The following is a 22285-nucleotide window of genomic DNA, read 5'->3' on the forward strand; positions in this document are numbered from 1 at the left end:
TTTGCACCGACAGTCGGAACCCCTGCTGTTTCTTGGACTTCTCAGGGAACTGATTTCTGTTGTTTAACCAATGGCCTTCAGATTGTTTGGCAAGTGTGATTTAGCTGGCAGAGTTGGAGACAAAAAACCCCCACACACAAATACGGTGGTAGGAGAGCACAAAGTGCACATGAACAAGCCGGCAGCTTGACAATGAGCGAAGCAGACAGATTGTGTGAGAATGAAAAAGAAGAAAGAATGAGGAATTTCAAATAATGGCAGGGGAAAATACTGTTGGGGACGCAGCGTGAGAGTCAGCATGTGATCTAGCTGTCACAGATGTCCACGGTTTGGCTTTTCCCTCCTGATCTGCGGCAGCATCCAAATGTAAATGTCGCTCACGTGAGAGCAGCGTCAGGTGTCCTGTCAGCCATGTCACGCCGAGTGACAATTTGGTAGAGGCGGATTCCAGTTCGGTGGAAGACGACAATGCAGTCGGCATCCACCCAGCAGACTATAAAGAGCCGACCGCTGCAGAACACACAAGATCACGTAGTGACATTTTTTACGGGGGCGCGAGTGTGGGGGCGAACATGAACGCGATTCTGTTTGTCTGTGTTTGTTTGCGCGTCCATACAAGAGAGGCTTGTCAAAATCACTTGGAGGTTGATTGATGATAATTTACATGCACATTCTATGGCTTACTGTTCTCTATTTGTCCCTCCATCTCCCAACCGTTTGTCAGATAACTTGAATAAAACATTAGCCAAATGAAAGATATCATACTATGTGTGTCTTGTGTATTTATCTTTTTCCCTTAGGAAGCAGATTTTGTGGATGAATGCGCTTTATGTGCCTTGAAGAACAAGGTCATGATGTCAGAAATTGTTACTGTAAAACTGTCTTCTCTCTCTCTCTTCTGTCAGTGTGCTGTTTTGTGGTTCACAAACGGTGCCATGAGTTCGTCACCTTCTCCTGTCCTGGAGCCGACAAGGGTCCTGACACAGACGTAAGTTCTTCATACTTTATGCAAGACATCTTTCACTTTCTTCCGTTCAGCTTCTTCAACCGTCTATCGGCAGTATCTGTCTTGTGTGGAGCGTTTCTCTGTTGCTGCATCAGCAACTATTTGCTTCCACACATCAGGCGTGATAACATCGTCCCTCATTAGCCTCCTCTTTTATCCCCAAGCCCATTTGACACTGTCGGGGCAGGTTGGTGGTGTTTTATCAGTGTTGGAGTCTGACCTCTGTGGTCACCTGGGATGCACTATCTCTGTTTGGAGTGCAGTTGTGACCCTGCTGTAACAGTTGAACCTTAGTCTCCTCTTCCCTCCGGCCAGGAATGGGATCTGTCCTTGGTTAGATAAGAGACAGAGAGGTCAAGCAAGGCCGCAGCATTGCACTGATGTTTGTGCACATATGCAGAGGATAAGTCTCCTGTACTGTCCAACCAGTGGTGCTTGTTTCATCTCTACTGTACGACTGCAAATACAAAAAGCTAATTAGTCACTGGTGTTCTCGTGCTCTAGCTTCACCACACTGAAAGACTTACTAATGATTGTTCCCTTGCAACAATTAAGCCAATTAAAACGCACACACACATACAGCACAACCCATATCCTCTCATGTGTACACGAGCAAGAGCGTCAAAATCGCTGCCTTTAATGATTCCACTGTCTTATTTGATTAACTATAAAGACAATACTCCATTTGTTCACTTCCTCCTCACTGTGATTTCCAAGCTCTTCTCATTAAATAACATCAGAAGTTTTTTTATAAAGTGTTCGGAAAAGACAGGAATGCAGTGCAGTTTAGTGAAGCTGTTGCATCCCAGGCAATCAAGAGGGCACTTTTGTTTTACGCCGTGTTTTATCAACTTTTATCAAAACAGTCGCTCTGTATTGGCTTTTCTTCATCTGGCTTCTTTTTTTTTTTAAAGACTCATTAGTCTTGTCTCTCACCTTCCAAGACCCATTGTTCTGTATCAGTCCTGAGCTACCTTATTGTTATTCATCTCCTCAGCTCTATCTGTCCATCTTCCTACCTAACTATTTCTCTCTGTCTTTCTGCTTCTTTCTTTAATCTCTTACTCACACACATACACACACACACCTGCATTGCTGGCTTAAAGTGCCCATTGTGAATTTTGGTCTGCCTGTTTTTGCGCCCATTATCTACCGACCGCCTTTGGGACGGAGTGAATAGCGAGCCCTTTGGGAATGGACCTCTTTAAATTCCAAATTATGATTGATGAAATTACGGCCTAGCTCACACACAAAAATTTCTTTTTAAAGCAAAGCACTTACTTGAATCTGGTCAGTTTTTCTTTTTTTTTTTTTTTTTTTTTTTACACATTTCTCAATTAAAACCATGATTTTTAAAAAACAAAACAAAACTATACACTATACTGTCAACTTGCCTGTGATGCCACCACGTAAACCAATGGATGTGCAATGATACTAACTATAGAGCATGTGTAGCACTACAGTTTATGTAGATTGATTGAAGGCAGGTGTCATTGTAGTATCTTAAGGGCAGCTTTAAAGCTAAAAGGTAAGAAGTTTAAAAGGATAAGGCTGTCTCAAAAAACCCCCAATTAATTAAGTATGCTAATAATCTATCAACTATCAGCTGGACATGTAGTCAAAATGTACATTGAAATGGTTCTATAGCTAAAGAAGATGAGTTAACTGAACTTTCTTACTTTGTAATAAATCACAGCTAAAGATTATACGTTTTCAGGACTCAGTTCTCAGCAAGAGACTAGCTTGGTTTGTTGCCAAAAACACTTACAAACTGTAATAATTTATATTTATAAGTCTTCACAACTTGTAACCTTTTATTTGCGGAAAAAAAGAATATAATATGGTTTTTAAAGTATTTTCACAAGTGTACCCTGTCCATGTCTCCCAGCCCCAAGCTAATTGAGTCATACTGAAGACTAAGAAGAATGTGTACTTTTAAAATACAGATTAAGGTATAAGTACAAGTAATACATAAAGGGATAAGTAGGGTGGAGTAGAGAGTGCAATTGTTTGTTTGTGACAATGTTTTTAGCAGCAGATTATTACATATTTGTAGTATTTGAGTTTTAATGGCAGCAGGATGATGTAGAGCGACTCAAAATAAACTACAGTGCCCATGTTCATTATTGTAATGAATAAACATGTTTCCCAGAGCAACCATTTGGCTCATTGGTGTTTGGATACAATAAAGTTCTATGGCAAAATAATATAAGTCAGGCTTTGGCTGTAATTCATTAATTCATTCTTGGTTTTGATCATTTCATGGCAGTTGTTGTCAATAGGAAAAATATTAAATATCACGACTTATCCTTTAACTGGCACGCACATGTAGCACCACAAGGATCAGTCAATTAATCGATCAGCTGGCCTCATAATGAATAAAGGTGACTCACAAACACCCATCCATCCCTCCTTCACATCATCAATCCATCTACACTCCTCCATCTCTGCCCCTCAGCTTCTGAATCAGTGTGGTGTCATGGCTCTCTGAAACTGGCTTAGGGCTCACACAAACACAAACACACACACACACACACCTTTGCACTGTGGGTTGTGAGTGACCCTCGTGCCAGCCTCGGTGCGCGAATGGCGTCATCTGATGCTTTGATCCGCTCACAGAACCACATGCAGAAGAGTGATAGAGATGTTTGAATTAGCATGCGAGTGAAAAGTGCTCTCTCTCTCTCTTCTCTTTCTGTTTTTCATTCAGCACATTGTGAGGCGTGGGTGGTAAATAGTGCTGTATTATCAGTCAAGGATCACTCTGGAACCAGTGAATGAAGGTGACTCATCCATAGAGAAACAATATAGTTTTCACAATCAGATTACATGATGCATTATAGGCCTAGATCTTTAACCAGATCAAGCCCTTTTAAAATCTTCCTTTTTTCCCCCTTTTTGTAACGTTACTTCATTTCAGTGACAGATTTGGTTGGTGTGACCGAGGAGATTATGCTTGACATGGGTATATTGCTGTTACTCTCCTTGGCAAATCCTCTTTCCAACCATCTGTCTTTTCATTAATAACACTACTGCAGAGCGTGTGCATGTGTTTAGATGATTTTTTTTTTCATCCAGCTCCATGTGTTTCATTTATCACATGTCTTTGCCTTACTGGACATTTTTACATATTTGTGGGATTAAGTAATTGGTGTGTTGTTGTGGATATTTATTATATACAATGTTTAAAAAAACATTTCAAGACTCACTTCTTGCCAAAAAAAAAAAGAATTAAGATTCTGACCCAAGGCTGACCTGTGCATAATATTAAACTCTCAGCAATGTTACATGAACTAAACGACACACTTTGCCAGTTCCAGCAACCAACATGCTTTGGAAAAGGTCAGATTATTAACCCCAATGATTGAATGCATGGGGGAAATCATTATTTTCATTATTAATTAATTTGCTGATTATTACTTACTCAATGAATCTATTAATTGTTTATCTATAAAATGTCAGAAAATACATGCATAACATCTTTAACTATAGCTGTTTTATCGACCAACACTCCAGAAGCCATCCTAATCGATTAATCAATTGTTTCAGCTCTAGTAAAAAGTAGATTTCTAAAAAATGTATATGCAAACTCACAGTGACTTATCTTCATAAGGTAATTTGCTACACTCTAAACACCCTGACATGTTATGGATCATGGTCAAGTTATAGATATTATAAGTAATAAAATAATAAAGTATTAATAAAAAAAAAAATGCATTGATTTAATGAACCAGCTGGTAATTCCCCTGGAAGAATCACAAGCAAGGATTTTTATGAGAACTTGTGTCAACCTGGGGAGTTTGGTAATAAGTTAGTCTTTAATCTCTACCACTGTTGTATACAGTCAGAAGTGCAGTAACGCATTCAGCTTCTCAGTCTAATGTTAGTAGTTCCCTTTCCCATTACCACTGCCCTGATTTTACTGAGAACCACACTGACACACTTGTACAAGTGAGCCTCATTATCAAGTAAGTTTCTACATAAACTACTACAGTCCCTCACCCCTTGACCCCATGTTCCTCATTACAGCAGTCATCAGCGCTCAGGCCTGTTGACTCTGCTGAAACCTACACTGTTGACTTAATTGGTATGACGAGCAGAGTGAAAGGCATCATGTTGCTCCTGTGAAAGTGAGGATATCGGTGAGAAGACGAGAGGGAGAGGGAAGTAAGCAGAGATTTGCAAGGAGAAGATTACTGAATGGCTACATGGTTTATCCCTCTAAACAAAGCTTTATTTCTTATATATGACATTTTCTTATACATTCACACATGTATATAGCGCCTACAGAAGGTAAAAATGGAATCTGTAATCCACTCTCAAATTAGAAACCACCCCCTAAAAATATGAATTTATTCCCACAAATAAAGTATATACCAGAGGTGGGACAAAGTCATTGTTTTACAAGTCACAAGTAAGTCTCAAGTCTTTGCGCTCAAGTCCCAAGTCGAGACCAGTCGAGACATGCAAGTCGGAGTCAAGTCTCAACTCAAGACCAACAAGTCCCAAGTCAAATCTCAAGTCCTAAACTTTCAGTTTCAAGTCCTAAACAAGTCATAATGTGCTCTTCACCAAATTTAACACCATTTCATATTTTTAGTTAAAAATGAAAAGAACTTTGAAAACTGAATAAAGCCATAACCTGTACAGAAAAAAGGCACAGTTTCACACAACAAATGTCATACATTTTTTGAATTAAATGAAGTGTGTGCGCTGCACAGTTTTTCTAATATCATAATTTATATTTGGGCTTGGGGAGGCCTATCAAGTCAGTTGGAGTCAAAAGGCTCAAGTCCAAGTGAACTCACGAGTCATAGATGTTAAAGTCAAAGTCGAGTTGCAAGTCTTTTTTGATTTTTGTCGAGGCTAAAGTCTTCATATTTGTGACTCGAGTCTAACTCGAGTCCAGGTCATGTGACTTGAGTCCACAATGCTGGTATATACTGTTGTTTTATCTTGCAAATATTCTTACAAACTTCCTTCATCCTTTTCTCACTGTAGAATAAATATTTAGTCAGGATTTTGATAAAGTCAAAGATTGTCACTATATATAAACTCAGCTTCGCTGGGATCATGGGTCTTACTCATTAACTAATTAGAGGGACATGTTTTATTTCCATCAACACAGGAGGCATAATGTAGAACTAAACTGTTGGTGAGATTACCAGAAACCGACTGTCCATGTTCAGAAAATTACATAAGGAAGAGCTTGTGGATGAGCTAAGACAGCACACTGAGACGTGTCTGGGTGTGTGTGGGTGACTTCAGCTAATTAACCAGCAGCACATGTGGCTGTGTGGTGATGAAAGGACAGTGGCTCTCTATGAAACTTTCTGAGTGGGAGGATTATACAGGGGGTGGACACAATATCACAAACACCTGTACAGCCGAATGCATAAGACTTTTACAATAAATACGGCTTTTTGAGAAGGTTATGATGTATAATGTTGAGTGGGTCATTTTAGGAAATACATGATTATCACAGGGTTTTCCCTCACAGTGGTTTAGAGAAGCACTAACGTAGGTTGTTTATCTAACATTTGTCTCCATGTCAGAGACAAAATAACACGCTTCTCTGTGCAGCACTTTAGGGCACACATTTTGATTGTTGAGCAGATTATAAATATGATATGGGCTTGATGACTGATAAGACCAAGTTGGACAGAGTCTGGATCAGTTAGTATTGACAGATAAAACATAAAATCATACAACTGGAATTGGGACCGTTGACATCACATGTGTGAGCAGGAGAAATGAATATAAAAACGGGACGGAAATGGTGATCAAACAGTGAATTAAACCAAACCGTGATTAACTGCTATTATTTTATGTGCTTCAGTCAGGAAAGACATCACATGTTAACAATAATGCAAGAAGCTTTCTTTGGCGTTGACCCCACTGATTAGATAAAATCTATAGGGACAGAGCCCTATAAATAGCTGCCAATCGAGGGAGTATTTACCCTATTCTTCAGCTGCAGATGATGATTTGGATAATAAGAAAGCCTGTACACAAAACCCAGTAAAATCATTGGATAATAGCTGACAGGTACCTCAGTGTGATGATCATTGTCTTCCTGCTTGAACTTGTGCGAAAGGCTTAATTTCATCAGTTTTAGGTGCAGAGAACTTTGAAGAATGTCCACTTCTGTTTTCACAAAGGAACACGCAAAATGTTGTCTTCTTGCAGGTTTCTGAGATTTTAGACCCATGTACCCGTAAAACCCTCCTATGTGTGGATCAACAACGTGTGTCTTTTGCTAAACTATAGTTTCTACTTTACCTTACACACACACACACACGTGTTGTTTCATATAGTTGTCAAAGAACAAAAAATTATAACCTACCCACTTTACAGATATTGAAAATGTGAACAGTTGATAGTAATCCTAGTGGTAAAAATGAGGAATGTTTCTTGTGATTTCTCCTTGTGTTTCACATCATATACTGCTCATGTTGCACTTGCCAGCAGTGTTGGCTAAGGTTAGCTCACTGCATTTAATTTGGACTAATTGTGACTAATGTTGCTCTCTTTTTAGACACCTTTCTACTGAATATTAAATTGGTCTTGGTGACATGAATATGAGTGCACGATCAGTCGCCGCGTGCCAGAAGTCCCAATGTCGATGTTCCACTTATTTGTGCAGGAAAACAACATGGCTGGCTGGTTTATTGCCTGTTGCGCAGTACCTGTCAACTGCCATCCGCCTACTGTCAACCTGTATTGAAAGAGAGCCAGAGCATCACAATGAGTCAGATGAAAAGAGTTTTGACTCGCTGTATGTTTCTGCATGACTTTGACACCTTGACAAGTGGTGTGCTGAAACAGGCCAAATCCCTTGTTCCTTCCTTCTCCTGGTCCTGCCGTTGGCAGCTGTGACAGCTGAATACTTCTTCTGTTTTTACTTTCAGAGATTGCAGCCTCTGTCCTGATGCAGATACTAGGTATCAGTGCAGTCCTGGGGACATTTGTCCTCTTATTTCTCTTATTCGGTCAGCTATAATTTCAATGTCCTGCCTTTGCTTGAGTATCTTCACTTTCAAACACAGTTCCTGTGCTCAGATATCAGTGATTCCATGTGTGTCTCATGCTACACATCAGTGACTTAGTGACATGAAGTGCCTTGGTAGCATTAGCCTCGCCTGGCAGCATACAACAGCATATAGCAGCCTCCACTTCAGCTGCGTCTCGCACCATTAGCCTGCCAGTCTCGAGCCATTACCCTCCCAGCAGCTCAGCTCTAACCTGCAGCAACAGCTGGGAGAGCCAGCTAACACGTCTGCTACAAGCTACAGCTTACACAATGTCAAATCTCTCCACATGTCAACGGTGAAGTGCACAGAGAGCAGATTACAGCTTAGAGTCAAGCCTCACACACACCACGTCAACACATGCTCCAGAGTGCAGCCACAAGAGCAGGCGGGGATGATGAATTAACTTGATGATAACTCTACACAATATCTAAGTGACAGGCTTAAATAACAAACGTCTGTCTGTGTGTCATTAACACAGAGGAACAGATCGGTCTTTAGATTACAGACGTTATGATTATGTAAGGCTCTTCAGTCAAAAATCACAATCTGTAAGTAACTTTACTTTAGGCTGACCAGATGTCCCAGAGTGACGCAGCCTCTGGTGGTTTGACACAGATTGCCTTGAAAGAGAGGAATGGTGTGCAAATATGTGTATATGCCGCCAGTGCAGGAGTGTGTGTGTGTGTGTGTGTGTGTGTGTGTGTGTGTATGTATGTATGTATGTATGTATATTATATAAATATTTTTTTGTTTGTTTGACTGCTCCTGAAAAGTCAGAGGATGACGTAATCTGTACTCTGCGCATGCGTTGGCATCTGTAGCCACCTGTCGGAAGCTCCGTTTTAAACCGGACTCTTATCCAGTTTTAATCCACACTTTTTCATTACATTTTTTATATCCTTTTTATTTAACTTAAGTTAAAAACTTGAGTTTTACGTGGGTTAAGGATTTTAGTCATCCGACATGGATTTGAAGCTAGATGACTGTATAAAAAGCTATCAGCACTCCTGATCACAACAAAGCTCCGGCGACTAACGTTATGCTAGCCGAGATAACTCTGCCCCATGAGGACTCCACACTCCTTAAGAAAGCAAACAAAAAGATTGCTGACCTTATGGAAGACATCCGACGACTTTCAGAGGAACTCAAAGAGAACGATTCCCTGCTGACTGGCTTTATGGATGTGGCTTCAGTACAAGCCAAACAGATTGTTTCTCTTGCAACCGCTAACATCCAGGACACTGTGTTATGGGACCCCTCTACCCTTCCCAGGCTTTCCTCCTGTTCGACTCCAAAGCATCAGTCAACCTGGGCTGAAGTGGTGGTCCGTGGCTGCAAGAGAGGCTCGGACGGGGCTGCCTCTCCGCCGCACATCCGCCTCTCCAACCGCTATGCAGCCCTGTCTGACGACACTCCGGTCCATCCAGCGGATGCACCTGCGGCTTCAAGTCTCCCTGATACGGATCCCTTTCAGCGGATAGTGTCTGCCGACACTGTTGCATCTCCTCCACTGGCTACATCTCCTGCACTGGCGGCAAACGGTGATCGGCTGGGCTGCTGGTCTGCCGCTGGGCCTGATCGGTGGCCGTCATCCCGGGTCAAAAACCTCCGCTTCCCGACGTAGGATCCTGAAGGAGGCTGTGCTCAGACGCTCCGGAGGCGGTCTCTACCCTGCACCATCGGGTAGCCCTTCTCTCAGGTCTGTTACTGCTACTCCAACACAACACTCGGCAGCTCACACACTCCATCCTCAGTCCACACGCAGTGTTGAAGCATATTCTGCTCAGTCCTGCTCTGGAACCCCACAACCGGCATCTCCTCGTCCCCTTTTTTCTCCAACCACACTAATAATTGGTGACTCCATAACCAGAAACATCCATTTCTTTAAAGCTACCACTCACTGCTTCCCTGGTGCCACCATGGCTGACATTTTTAAAAAACTCCAGGACTTAATGCCATCGCTCCAGTCCTCCATCACAAGGGTGATAGTCCATGTGGGAACAAATGACACAGCTCTTCAGCAGTCTGAGCTGACAAAATCAGATTTTAACCATCTTTTAAACTTTTTAAAGCAGTGTGGAAAGTCCGTTTTTATTTCTGATCCCATTCCCATAGTTGGTCGCGGTGCTGGCCGCTTCAGTAGACTCAGTTGGCCTCCACGACTGGCTCCAGTGGGCCTGCAGGGCTCACGGTGTGTGTTATGTGGATAACTTTAATATTTTCTGACTTACATGAATGACTAATCATTCATGCAGCACACCTGGACACACCACCAGTCACTGAACAGATCTCTGCTTCACTGCCACAAACAACTCTCTCCACCTTCTATTCCTGTCATCATCACGCATAGCCCAGTAAACCGAAATGTGCACATCCCACACAGCAATCATAGTAATCTTATAAGGATTAGGACAACTGCACCAACTCCAGCACCTAGAACAAACTCCTTTAAAATGGCTCTCTTCAATGTGAGATCACTTTCAAATAAGACTTTTATCTTAAATGATTTTATCTTGTCTGCAAATCTAGATTTTATGTTTTTAACTGAATCATGGTTGCAAATGAATGACTGTAGCCAGCTTGCAGAACTGTCTGCCTCAATATGATTGTTTTAGTCAACCGAGGGTCAGTGGTCATGGTCGTGGTGGTGGGGTAGTGAGCGTGTATAGGAAAACTTTTAAATGTCATCAAGTACGCTGTAATGAATTTAACTCCTTTGAAGTTCTCACTCTTAAACTTGGAGGGCTGCAACCTATCATATTTGTTATAATTTATCGCCCCCCAAAACTGCCTGGAGGATTTTTATCAGAACTTCCTGAATTTTTATCTACTCTGGTTTTAAATTAAGACAGAATTGTTCTTTGTGGCGATTTTATTATATAGTTCCTCGGTTTTCAATAACAAAACTGGAGGAACTGGACGGAGGGTGTGTGAAACTCACATTTCTCTGCTTTAACAAAAAGCCTGTTCTCCAGAAGCCACTGCAGGACCAGACGAACGTGTTCTGTGTGTTGGGCAGGGTCGCGGGAGAAGATCAGGATATCGTCAAGATAAACGAAAACAAAGCGGTGGAGAAATTCATGTTGATGACCCCACCAATGTTAATGCAACTGACTTTTTAAATATGGCCACTTCTTTTAACTTCAAACAACATGTCAAAGGGCAAACACATAACCGTGGTCATACACTGGACTTGGTTTTTACCCTGGGTGTCAGCATTTCCTCTGTGGAATTGGTGGACATGACCGTATCTGACCACAGATGTATTGTTTTTAGCTGCGATTCGCCTGTTACTCACGCCGCCTCACCAAGCTCCGTGTGTTCTCGCATCTTTAATGAACAAAGTTTTGCACATTCTTTCAGAGCCAAAGCCAACACCTTTCTGATTCCAACACCTTTCTGATTCCAACACCAACAATCTGGTCGATCACTTCAATCATATCTGCTTGTCGTCACTAAATATTACTGCTCCTTGCTAGTAAGCAACCCTGGATAAATGACAGCATTCGCAGCGTAAAAAGGGAATGCAGGAAAGCAGAGCGCAGATGGAAAAAATCCGATCTCCATGTCCATTACCTCAGTCTGAAGGATTTATTAATTAACTACAATAACATGGTTAAGGATGCGAGAACACACTACTTTTCTGAACTCATTACTACACATAAACACAATCCCAGGTTTCTGTTTAAGACTGCTGGTAAACCCAACCCCTCCTTGTGCCTCAGCTGGAAGTAATCATGACTGTGAATTGTTTTTATCTTATTTTACCAATAAGGTGATGTCAATCGGAGCCTCTATTACCCCCGCGGCCTCTTACTCAGAGGTTCCTCACCAGCAACAAGAGAGTTTTAATCAGTTTTATCCCATCGACTTGTCTGAGCTTTTAAAAAACATAAAGTATCACAAATGAGTGTCTTCCAGCCCACTTGATGTAATACCTACACAGTTTTTACTGAAAGTAATAGATTCTGTTGGGCCCCATTTGATCTCAGTTTTTAACAGCTCCCTATCTACTGGTTGTGTCCCTGATTATTTTAAAACGGCTTACGTGAACCCACTTTTAAAGAAACCTGGTTTAGATCCCTCCCTCCATCAAAATTTTAGACCAATTTCAAAACCTGCCTTTTATTGCAAAGATTCTAGAAAGAATTGTGTCCAAACAGCTGCTCACTGTACTGGAAAATAACAAATTATTTGAAAAGTTTCAGTCTGGTTTCAGGAAGTACCACAGCACTGAGACTGCCCTGCTTAAAGTCACCAATGACCTTTTAATGTCTGCTGATGATGGCATGTGCTTAGTCCTGGTACTCCTGGACCTTAGCGCTGCTTTTGACACCATTGATCACAACATCATGTTAGACAGACTGAGGCACTGGGTTTGGATCTCTGGTACGGCCCTAGAATGGTTTTCATCCTACCTGTCAAATAGGAAGTTTTGCGTGTCTGTAAACAACTATGTCTCTTCGTTCTGTCCAGTTAAATATGGTGTGCCTCAGGAGTTGGTCTTAGGACCCATTTTGTTTTCCTTGTATCTGCTTCCCCTTGGGCATATTATCCATAAACATGGCATTTCTTTTCATATTTATGCTGATGACACACAAATATACTTGCCCGTCAGATTCACAGACCCTGGAATGCTGAGTTCACTTAATAACTGCCTTTGTGAAGTTAAGAAATGGATGTCAAATAATTTCCTCCAGCTGAACTCAGACAAAACAGAAATCCTGGTCATCGGGTCCCAGCAGATGGCAAAACAAATACTGCCATCTGCTGGTTCCCTAGTAAATCACATTAAGCCTGTTGCAAAGAACCTTGGTGTCTGGTTTGATAGTAATTTAAATTTCGAGCAGCACACCACAAAGCTTGTTCAATCATGTTTTTAATCAATTTAGAAATATAGCAAAAATTCGATCCATGTTAACTTTTAAGGACACCAAGACCATTTTACACGCCTTCATCTCATCACGCCTGGATTATTGCAACAGCCTTTTCACCTGTTTAACCCAAAAATCTACTGATCAACTCCAGACTGTCCAGAACTCAGCTGCCAGGCTTTTAACCAGAACAAAGAAATATGACCACATCACCCCTATTTTAGCTTCATTACACTGGCTCCCAGTATGTTTTAGAATTGACTTTAAAATTTTACTTTTAAAGCTCTTCATGGCCTCTCGCCTTGTTATATTTCTGACCTTTTAGTCCCATACGCACCAGCACGTACCTTGAGATCCTCGGGCAGAGGTCTGTTGTCTGTTCCAGAGTCTCGACTGAAAACTAAAGGGGAGTTTGCTGTCAGGGCCCCGAGGCTCTGGAACAGCCTGCCCGAGGAAATCAGGTCAGCTGAGTCAGTGAACTCTTTTTTAAGTCCCTTCTTAAAACATACTTTTATAGGAGAGCCTTTCCCGATCTTATTTGACTTTATTTTATCCCTTTTATTTTATTCTATTTTACTTATTTTATATTTATCTTAAACGTGTATTTTAGTCTTTTCAATATTTTTGTAACGGTGGGAGACAGAACGGACCCAAACGCAACGCTGAGGGTTAGAAAAAGAGGTTTATTGAGGAGAAGGGGGTTCGAGGCGAGGGCGGGTGGAAGGAGGGGGAGAGGCTGACGAGGACACGGGGAGCCGAGAAGCTGGAGGAACGGAGGGCACTTAGGCTGGAGGCTTGAGGGAGGCTGGCAGACGGATAGGAGAGGGCGCGGAGACTGGGGTCCAGGCGGGGTGCGAGAGGAGAAGCCGGAGGGCGTCATGGAGGCAGCGAGAGGAGGAGACAGGCGAGCGAGCCCGGCTGGCCGAGCTGGGAGGCAGAGGTGAGTGAACCTGGCAGGGGGAAACAGAGAGACAGGGTTAGTAGGCAATGGGGACGTGAAGCAAGAGGGAATTTTAGAAAGAGCCAGAACGAAGCGGCGACACCAGGTCAGGAGCTGCGACGATCGAGCAAGGATGGAGTGGAAAGCCGGGGTAGATATACTAGTTGTGATGAGGCTGATGGCTGGCAGGTGCGGCGGCTGGGGATGGAGGTTAACGAGGTGTAGGTGTGGGTAGCCAGCCGGGCTCCGGAGCAGGGAGGGAGAGAGCACACACACAGAGAGAGAGAGGGCACAGGAGAAACCAGAATGTGAGGGAAAGGAGAAACAGGACACTCACCAACAGCCGGGCTGCCACCGCGACAGGGGCCCCCCCCTCAACGGACGCCTCCAGGCGGACCCCCCGGTTTGTCTGGGTGAGATCGGTAGAAGTCGGACAGGAGGGAAGGATCTAGGATCTGACTGGCAGGGATCCAGGAGCGCTCTTCTGGGCCGTAGCCGGCCCAGTCCACCAAGTACCGGTAGCCTCGGCCTCTACGTCACACGTCCAGGAGGCGGCGCACAGTGTAAGCGGGGTGTCCGTCGACCATCCGGGGAGGGGGAGGCGCTGCCACTGGTACAGAGAGGGAGCTGGTGGAGACGGGCTTGATCCGCAGGACGTGGAAGACCGGGTGGACTTTCAGGTGAGGGGGGGAGTTTCAGGCGAACTGCGGAGGGGTTGATGATGGCCTCGACGGGATAGGGGCCGATGAACCGGCGGGCGAGTTTCTTGGACGAAGTTTACAGGGGGAGGTCTCTGGAGGAAAGCCACACTTGTTGTCCTGGCCGGTAGGCGGGGGCTGGAGTGCGATGCCGGTCCGCCAACCAGCGATTGCGGACCACGGTGCGCTGCAGGGCGGCCATGGCTTCCCTCCAGATGCGGCGGCAACGGCGGAAGTGGGCCCGTACTGAGGGGACCGCTACTTCTGCTTCCTGGGACGGGAACAGGCGGGTTTGGTAGCCCAGTGAACTCATGAATTGGGACATTCCAGTGGCAGCGCAAACCTGGGAGTTGTGGGCGTATTCGATCCAGGGGATCTGAGAGGTCCATGAGGCCGGGTTTCTGTACGCCACACACCTGAGTGCCGCCCCCAGGTCTTGGTTGACCCGCTTGGCCTGTCCGTTGGTCTGGGGGTGGTAACCTGAAGAGAGGCTGGCGGTGGCGCCAAAGGCGCGGCAGAAGGCTCTCCAGACCTGAGACGTGAACTGAGGCCCCCGGTCGGAGACGATGTCTTGAGGGATGCCATGTAGACGGCATGGTTGATGAGGAGGCGGGCGGTTTCCAAGGAAGTGGGGAGCTTGGGTAGGGGGACAAAGTGGGCGGATTTGGAGAAACGGTTGACGATGGTGAGGATGACTGTGTTCCCGTTGGATCTGGGGAGACCGGTGACGAAGTCTAAGGCGATGTGGGACCAGGGGCGACCGGGGACCGGGAGGGGGCGGAGCAGACCGGCGGGTGGCTGATGGGAGGATTTGGCACGGGCGCACACCTCACAGGCGGCCACAAAGGACCGACAGTCCTTATCCATGGAGGGCCACCAGAATCGTTGGCGAAGTAGGAAGAAGGTACGGGGCATCCCGGGGTGGCAACTGAATCTGGAGGCGTGCGCCCACTGGAGAACCTGGGAGCGGACACTCGACGGGACGTAGAGGCGGTTAGGAGGCTCGAGGCCAGGGCCGGGTTCAGTGGACTGGGCGCGGCGAACAGCGGATTCTACCTCCCAAACTATAGAGGCGATGAGTTAGGTGCGGGGCAGAATGGTGTCCGGGGGGTTCGGGGGAGTGTCCGGGGAATGGAGTCGGGAGAGAGCGTCTGGCTTGGTGTTTCGGGATCCAGGACGGTAGGAGAGGGAGAAGTTGAACCTATCGAAAAATAGGGCCCACCGGGCTTGACGGGAGTTCAGTCTTTTAGCGGTTTGGATGTAGGAGAGATTCTTGTGATCGGTCAGGACTAGGAAGGGGAGCTCAGCCCCCTCAAGCCAGTGCCTCCACTCCTCTATGGCCAGAACGAAGCGGCGACACCAGGTCAGGAGCTGCGACGATCGAGCGAGGATGGAGTGGAAAGCCGGGGTAGATATACTGGTTGTGATGAGGCTGATGGCTGGCAGGTGCGGCGGCTGGGGATGGAGGTTAACGAGGTGCAGGTGTGGGTAGCCAGCCGGGCTCCGGAGCAGGGGGGGAGAGAGCAAGCACACACACAGAGAGAGAGAGAGGGCACAGGAGAAACCAGAATGTGAGGGAAAGGAGAAACAGGACACTCACCAACAGCCGGGCTGCCACCGCGACAGTTTTCTTGCTTTTATCTTGTATTGTTTTTGTATTATTGTCTTTTGGGTATTATTGTCTTTACACTTGTTAAAGCACTTTGTAACTTGTTTTTGAAAAGTGCTATACAAATAAAGATTATTATTATTTTTATACTGTCAAGCGTCACCGTGAGGCTCAGAGTTGATTTAGTTTTATCTTTTAACAGTGATGTAGTGTTCACTAGTGCTTTATTTTTCTTGCAGCATATTATACAGTGCAAATGCAGTGACATGCTCTTCAGTCAGTTCATGATGAAAGTAATAATGAATAATAATTCAAATGGGTTTCACAAATATTTCATTATTACGGCATAAATAATTTATCAGTAATTTGAAAATGGTTTCTTTTTGACTTTGGATTGGATTGTCGCTCGTTTGTATATAGCTTTTGGCCAAATGAACGCATGTAAATGCAACAGACTAGTACATTATTAGTAATAATATTAATCGAGTTTCGTTGTTTAGTGACAAGACTAGTTTAGCTAACACAGTAATGCACTTCAGTGTTCATGATCATCATCTTGAGTCCCTGATATCTAAATATTTAACGAAGCAATAATTCAGCAGGACAAAGCCAAAAGAGAATACCAGTACCTGTACCATTTTATGAACTATCAGATTAACAAAAGCATTTTTAACTTCCTCCATTTTTAGACAAAAGTCAAATTTCACATTGAGCAAATGTTAAAAAATAAAGTAGAAGGACAAGCTGCCTGAAAGAAATTCAGAGATGCACTTTAAAATACAAAACGTCGCTCCAGACGTGATTTAAATTACAGAAGGACCAGTGAGTTCACTTAAAAAAATAGGTAAGTGTTGCCATAATCATTACAGTGTGTAGGGGGTGAAAATGACCCACATAATGTATGTGTCTGGATGGGATTTAAATCACTGACTAGTGCAGGTAACGTTTAAGTGCAGGTAACGTTTAAATCGTTAAATCACAAGTAAACTTAATCCGAATGGGGCTTTACACAAACTTATTTATATTAAAAAAATAATTAACACATGTAGATGTTTTGTAGCCTCTCATCTAAAGTTGCTACATAATCAGTCATATGTTTTGCCAGTGTTAACAGACGGGTTGAGAGATCAAATTTACAGGATCTTTTACTCAATCTGGTTCCATATCTAGCAATTTTAACTTCTTGGCACTTAGGTTAAAAGGAATATGCTGGTCAGTTGAGTTAAGGCAGTCATTAGTTGTACAGCGTGGTACCCATACTTTAATTATCAGGAAATCAATAAGCTTGAAAGTCTCAGATGTCTGAACAGCTGGAAAATGTGTGTGATTACATAAGCCACTGATTTAATCACAAATATCACGTTGCAATCTGCAGTTATTGGTCTCATGCCCGGTTATATAAGCCACTGTGTTAGTTAGCTGGTGAATTTTGGGTCTTGTCACTCTGGTTTCCACCTGCTGTTCCAAGGCAGTAAACAATCATGCGGAATTTGAGAATGTGAGTGGTGTGAGATGCTAAGACTCCCCGTGGCTAGGTGGTCCTTTAGTGCCACATCTGGATATTAAACAACAGAAAACGTATGGCAGTTGTGGCTTTTAACAGTGCATGGCTTTTGTGTGAGAACAACATGTAAACAGGAGTGCACTAGTTGCACACACCTCATTACACAGGAAATGTGTCAAACTCATCTTCAACAGTAAACACTTCTTGTTGTTATTGCATTTTTGTTTACACCTCTTTCTGTGCTTGAGTGTGAGTGCATGGAGATAATACACTCGGCGTCAGACTGTCTCTTTTTAGTGCTGCTTACAGTGTGCAAATGAAAACATCACACGTTGCCTAAATGCAGTACGTCTAATGCTGGAGTGTGAAGAATGCTGTCTGCATGACTGTCCCCGGCCTGCAGAGAGAGGGGCTCTCACTCACACTGCTTCTCCTCGCCTCAGTTCTCTCCCTTATTATCTATCATCCAGCTCTACTCGTGTCTGAAAATGGCCACCTTACCAAAACACACACAGTGGGGAATCTGTGCTGTAGCGCAGCCACCAGCATCTGTTTGAGCAGCACAAGCCCTGCACAGCAGTGGGTGGGGCACAATTTAAAAGGTTGTGGGCTAGTGAACCAGCAATTTGACTTTCACAGCTGGGGATATTTTTGTCTGTAGTGGTAATGTTCACCTTCAGGTAGAATTGCTGGAGTTAAAGGGGCGGCTGTGGCTCAGGTGGTAGAGCGGTCAGCCACTTATCAGAAAGTCGGTTGTTCAATCCCCAGCTCCCACATTCTTTATGTCAATGGATCCTTCATTGATTATCAAATTTCTTGTTGTGTTGGTCAACTAATCAGTTAATTTGCCCAATTGTTTTAGCTCTAATTTCTGGAAAATTATTTAATTGTTAGTTGTATGTTTTGGCAGACCATGGATATATTTAGAGAGCTGGATGTGGTAGCACCCCTCAGCCTTTGCCAGTAATTTGTCCTGCAGTGGAAAAAAAAAACCTGTAGCCCAAAAAACATTTTCACCATAGACCACCATTATAAGAGACGTCTGCAAAACTGTTGACAGGACACCTCCAACTGCACACAAGGCCAATTAATTCTCTTTTAGATTTTTTCATCCATGAAGGTTATATGTTTGTAAAACTTTCCGAGACCCTAGAAAAGCAATTTTTATTTGCGTCATCCCAATGTAAAGCCTAACCAGCTGAAATAAGTGGGCGGGGCCACTTTTGGTATCCAGATGTACGAGCACACAGGTGATGTGATACACATTTCCGCCAATGGTTTCACACTATTCCACTGATCTACAGGTGGCAGAGAATGTGGCAATATGCCAGTAAAAGGCGGGGCTAAAGAAGGCTGCTAGAAAGTAAACATGGCGAGAGACGCTAAGTGGAAACTTTCTTTGTTTACAAGAAAACTCCATAGGGAACCTTTAACTTTGACGGATGAATTATAAAATTGTTTCAGGGAATGTGTCTTGTTCAGTTAGTTACTAGTGGGACGCCTTGCCTTCCTCGCAGTGAGAGGTGCTGGCTACTTTATAATGGCAGAATCTCAAAAGCAGTATTTCCGAACACTCTCTTTGAGATGAGTTTTATTACTGAAGCTGCACTGTTACTTCAAACTTTTATCTCTGTACCAACTTACTTATTCAGCTAGATAAAACAGGAAATATGGCCCCAACAGCAGCATAAAATAACTGTCTCCCCCACCAGCCTCTGTGTGCTTTCCTGTAGAAAACATGTTTAATAGTGCGATTACGTAATACCACTGTGTGCGTTCATATCTACTGTTTATTTGTGCGTCCTCCACAGCATGCGTGATGAATGGATCTTCCTTTTTGTTATTAACAGTGCGGCTCATTAAACTCCCCTCACAGGCTGACAATGAAAGCATTCTTTTGCCTAAATAAACCCCAAAGACCTGGACAGGAGAGGGTGCCCAGGAGTAGGGAAACGAGTGCAAAGCAATCAAGAAGATTTACTAGAGAGTTTCAGCGTTGGGTCAGACTGTTCCAGCCCTAATAAAGTTAAACAATTTAGATGAATTATGAGCGCAACAAAAAGCGACATAACACCAGTGGGCATTGCAATTATTAAAGCCGCTGGCTCATTTCAACCCACACAGCTGGTATGTTACACACGGGATGCTTCATTTCCAATCTTGTTTAGGTTACAGAGTCAATGAGCTAATGGAGAAACACTTCCTCAGCACAGTCGGCTCTCTTATTAGCCTCATAGCTTATCCAACCTAGTGTAACCAATTCATTTGTAATGGAAGGTAATTAAGGCTCGATCATCTAGAAGATAAACATAGATACTATTTTGGCACAGATAGAAGCACTCATCTGGCCTATTAACATGCCCCGCGTGCCAATTATGTCCAGCTTCCTTGTGAAATGTTAATCAATGGTAGTAAGTCATTTGTGGATGAGAACTAATTTTCTCCCTTTAATAAGGGGAAATGGAAGTGTGATGAAACTTCTGACATTTTCAGAGGAGAAGAAAGTCTGCCTACAAAAAAAAGGATTGCAGGAAAATGAGAAAAATGTAAAGAAGGGTTTTCAACAATGAGAACAAGTAGAAAGAGTGTGAAGACTGAGACATCAAGCCAGAGGCAGGCTGGGAATACGAGTGTGGGCATTGCGCTCCCATCAAAGTGTTATTAAATTAAGAAGAATTTTGTGAATCTTCTTCTGGGGAAAAGAACAGAAAGCTGCTGCACCTGAAGTCCTGGTCTTTAAGAGAAGCACGGAAAGTCGTTGCAGGAGGAGTGGATAATGAGGACTAGAATTGAGAGGATACAGGGTCAGAGGAAAAGGAACATTGGAGGAGGGGCAATAAGTAATGTGAAGTAAGAACTAGCACATGGAGATAAAAAAAAAGATGGGGAAAATAGGAGCGTAGAAGAGGGAAATCTACAACATTGTCACTTCTCCTCGCATGAACCTGGAGGAAGGAGAAGTAGAACAAAGTAGGCAGTCTGGGAGCTGGAGGGCTTTCTGCCTGCGGGGAAGATGGAGCAGAAAAGCGGGGGCGAGATGCATCAGAGGGGGAGAATGTGGTTTGTTGTATATGTGTGTGTGTCAAAAGGCCAATCCCCGCAGGGCTGTGATGAACAAGAGGAGGAGCGGTAATCAGGGCACAATGGAGATGCAGCGTAATTAGCTCAGCCTGCAAGATGAGCCTCACGGAGAGTCCGATTGGCCTGTGCGTGGCCCTGAAGTATGTGCACACACAGACTCGCTGACAGTTATTGCAAAGAGTGTGCAATGATGATGATCACTATACTGCATGATTGCATTTGGATCCATGTACTTGTGTGGCTTGCAGTGTTGGTGTGTTCTCCAAGTTCTGCATGTGTGTTTACCCCCTGTTAGGCCTCATGGGGGGGGGGGGGGGGCCTGCCCTTCTCTTTGCCAAGTGCATCTACTCCCTCTCCTCGCATCTTAAGAGCATTTGGTCCTTCAGAACATTATTTGGTTCTCTCTCTTTCTTCTTTTCTTCTCTGGTGCAGAATCAGACACCAAAGACTCTTTCATTATTGCCGGACATCTATTCATAGCTTCGTAGCTTGTGTCAGTCATTTTTGCTTAATCCTATTTTGACACTAAAACTGAGACATTTCATTAGATAAGTTAGACTGTCATTGTTGGATTAAAAATAGATAAAAACATTCCTACACTGTGGAACTGGGCAGTATGACCAAAAATCAATACAAGATCATTTTAGGGTTGCATCAACTTTTTCAACCCCTCAAATACGGTTAAGGAGTACCGATCCAAAGTTTTAAATCTATAAAACTCACTGTGTGGAAGTCATTGTGATCATTTTTATGTAAGGTAACATGAGGACAGGGCTTGTGGTGGCACTAAAAACTGACTAAATATAACTTATAGTGGAAACGCTGAATTTTAGAATGACATTGATCAAAAAAGTGTATTTAATGTAGATTGGTCTTCATCCTCAGTCCTGATCGGGTGGATAAGATTGGCGCATCTTTGTTTTTACATATGGGTATATCAAACAACAGTGAGAAATCCATATTTTAAAACTTGACTAAGATTATGTTTTAAATAATATATGACAAACTGTTTAAAGGGACTGTAATTTATATTTTTAGAAATAAATAAACAATGTATCAAATGTAAAAACAACGTGACAATGAGAAAGGGGTCACTCTTGTAATGAACCTACAGACGTATCGCCTGGCTTTACAAGCTTTATAGTGAGTTTCAGTCCGGCCCACAAGTTTACTGTTTTGTTTCACAATCTCATAGTGTCGTTTTCGAACACACTGTACACTACCTGCTCAGCAGCAAACAGTAGACAGACACAGTTAGCAATTGCTGGTTCATATAGTGGAGCATTTAGCAGCTAAACCAGATGTTTCCCTTTAGGAGTTGGTGGAGAACAAAACAGAGCTAAAAGAGAGTGAATATTAGAGTTACATTTGTTCGCGGCCAGAAACACCAGATAAATAATAATCTTACCCTGAAACTGCTGGATGGGTAAATAAGTAAGTGTTTGTTAACGAGTTTCTGCTGCCCACAAGTGGCCAAAGAAAATCAGTTATCGCAGGTTTATGCATTACTTCCTATGATATTGCATAATGACGTTTTCT

General features: G+C 43.4%; 1 protein-coding gene across 2 annotated transcripts in view; it reads left to right on the forward strand.

The window, feature by feature from the left end:
* si:ch73-374l24.1 (protein kinase C alpha type) overlaps positions 1 to 22285 on the forward strand; it is a 128145-nt gene that overhangs the window by 37649 nt on the left and 68211 nt on the right. For both annotated transcript variants that reach the window (XM_038700145.1, XM_038700150.1), the window contains exon 3: positions 906 to 988. In XM_038700145.1, coding sequence (XP_038556073.1) covers positions 906 to 988 — 83 coding nt within the window. The remainder of the gene's footprint in view (positions 1 to 905; positions 989 to 22285) is intronic.

The sequence above is a fragment of the Micropterus salmoides genome, unplaced genomic scaffold, assembly GCF_014851395.1.
Source record: "Micropterus salmoides isolate LMB-PRFRI ecotype aquatic unplaced genomic scaffold, ASM1485139v1 Ms_hic_scaffold_10, whole genome shotgun sequence".
NCBI classification, from domain to species: Eukaryota; Metazoa; Chordata; class Actinopteri; order Centrarchiformes; family Centrarchidae; genus Micropterus; species Micropterus salmoides.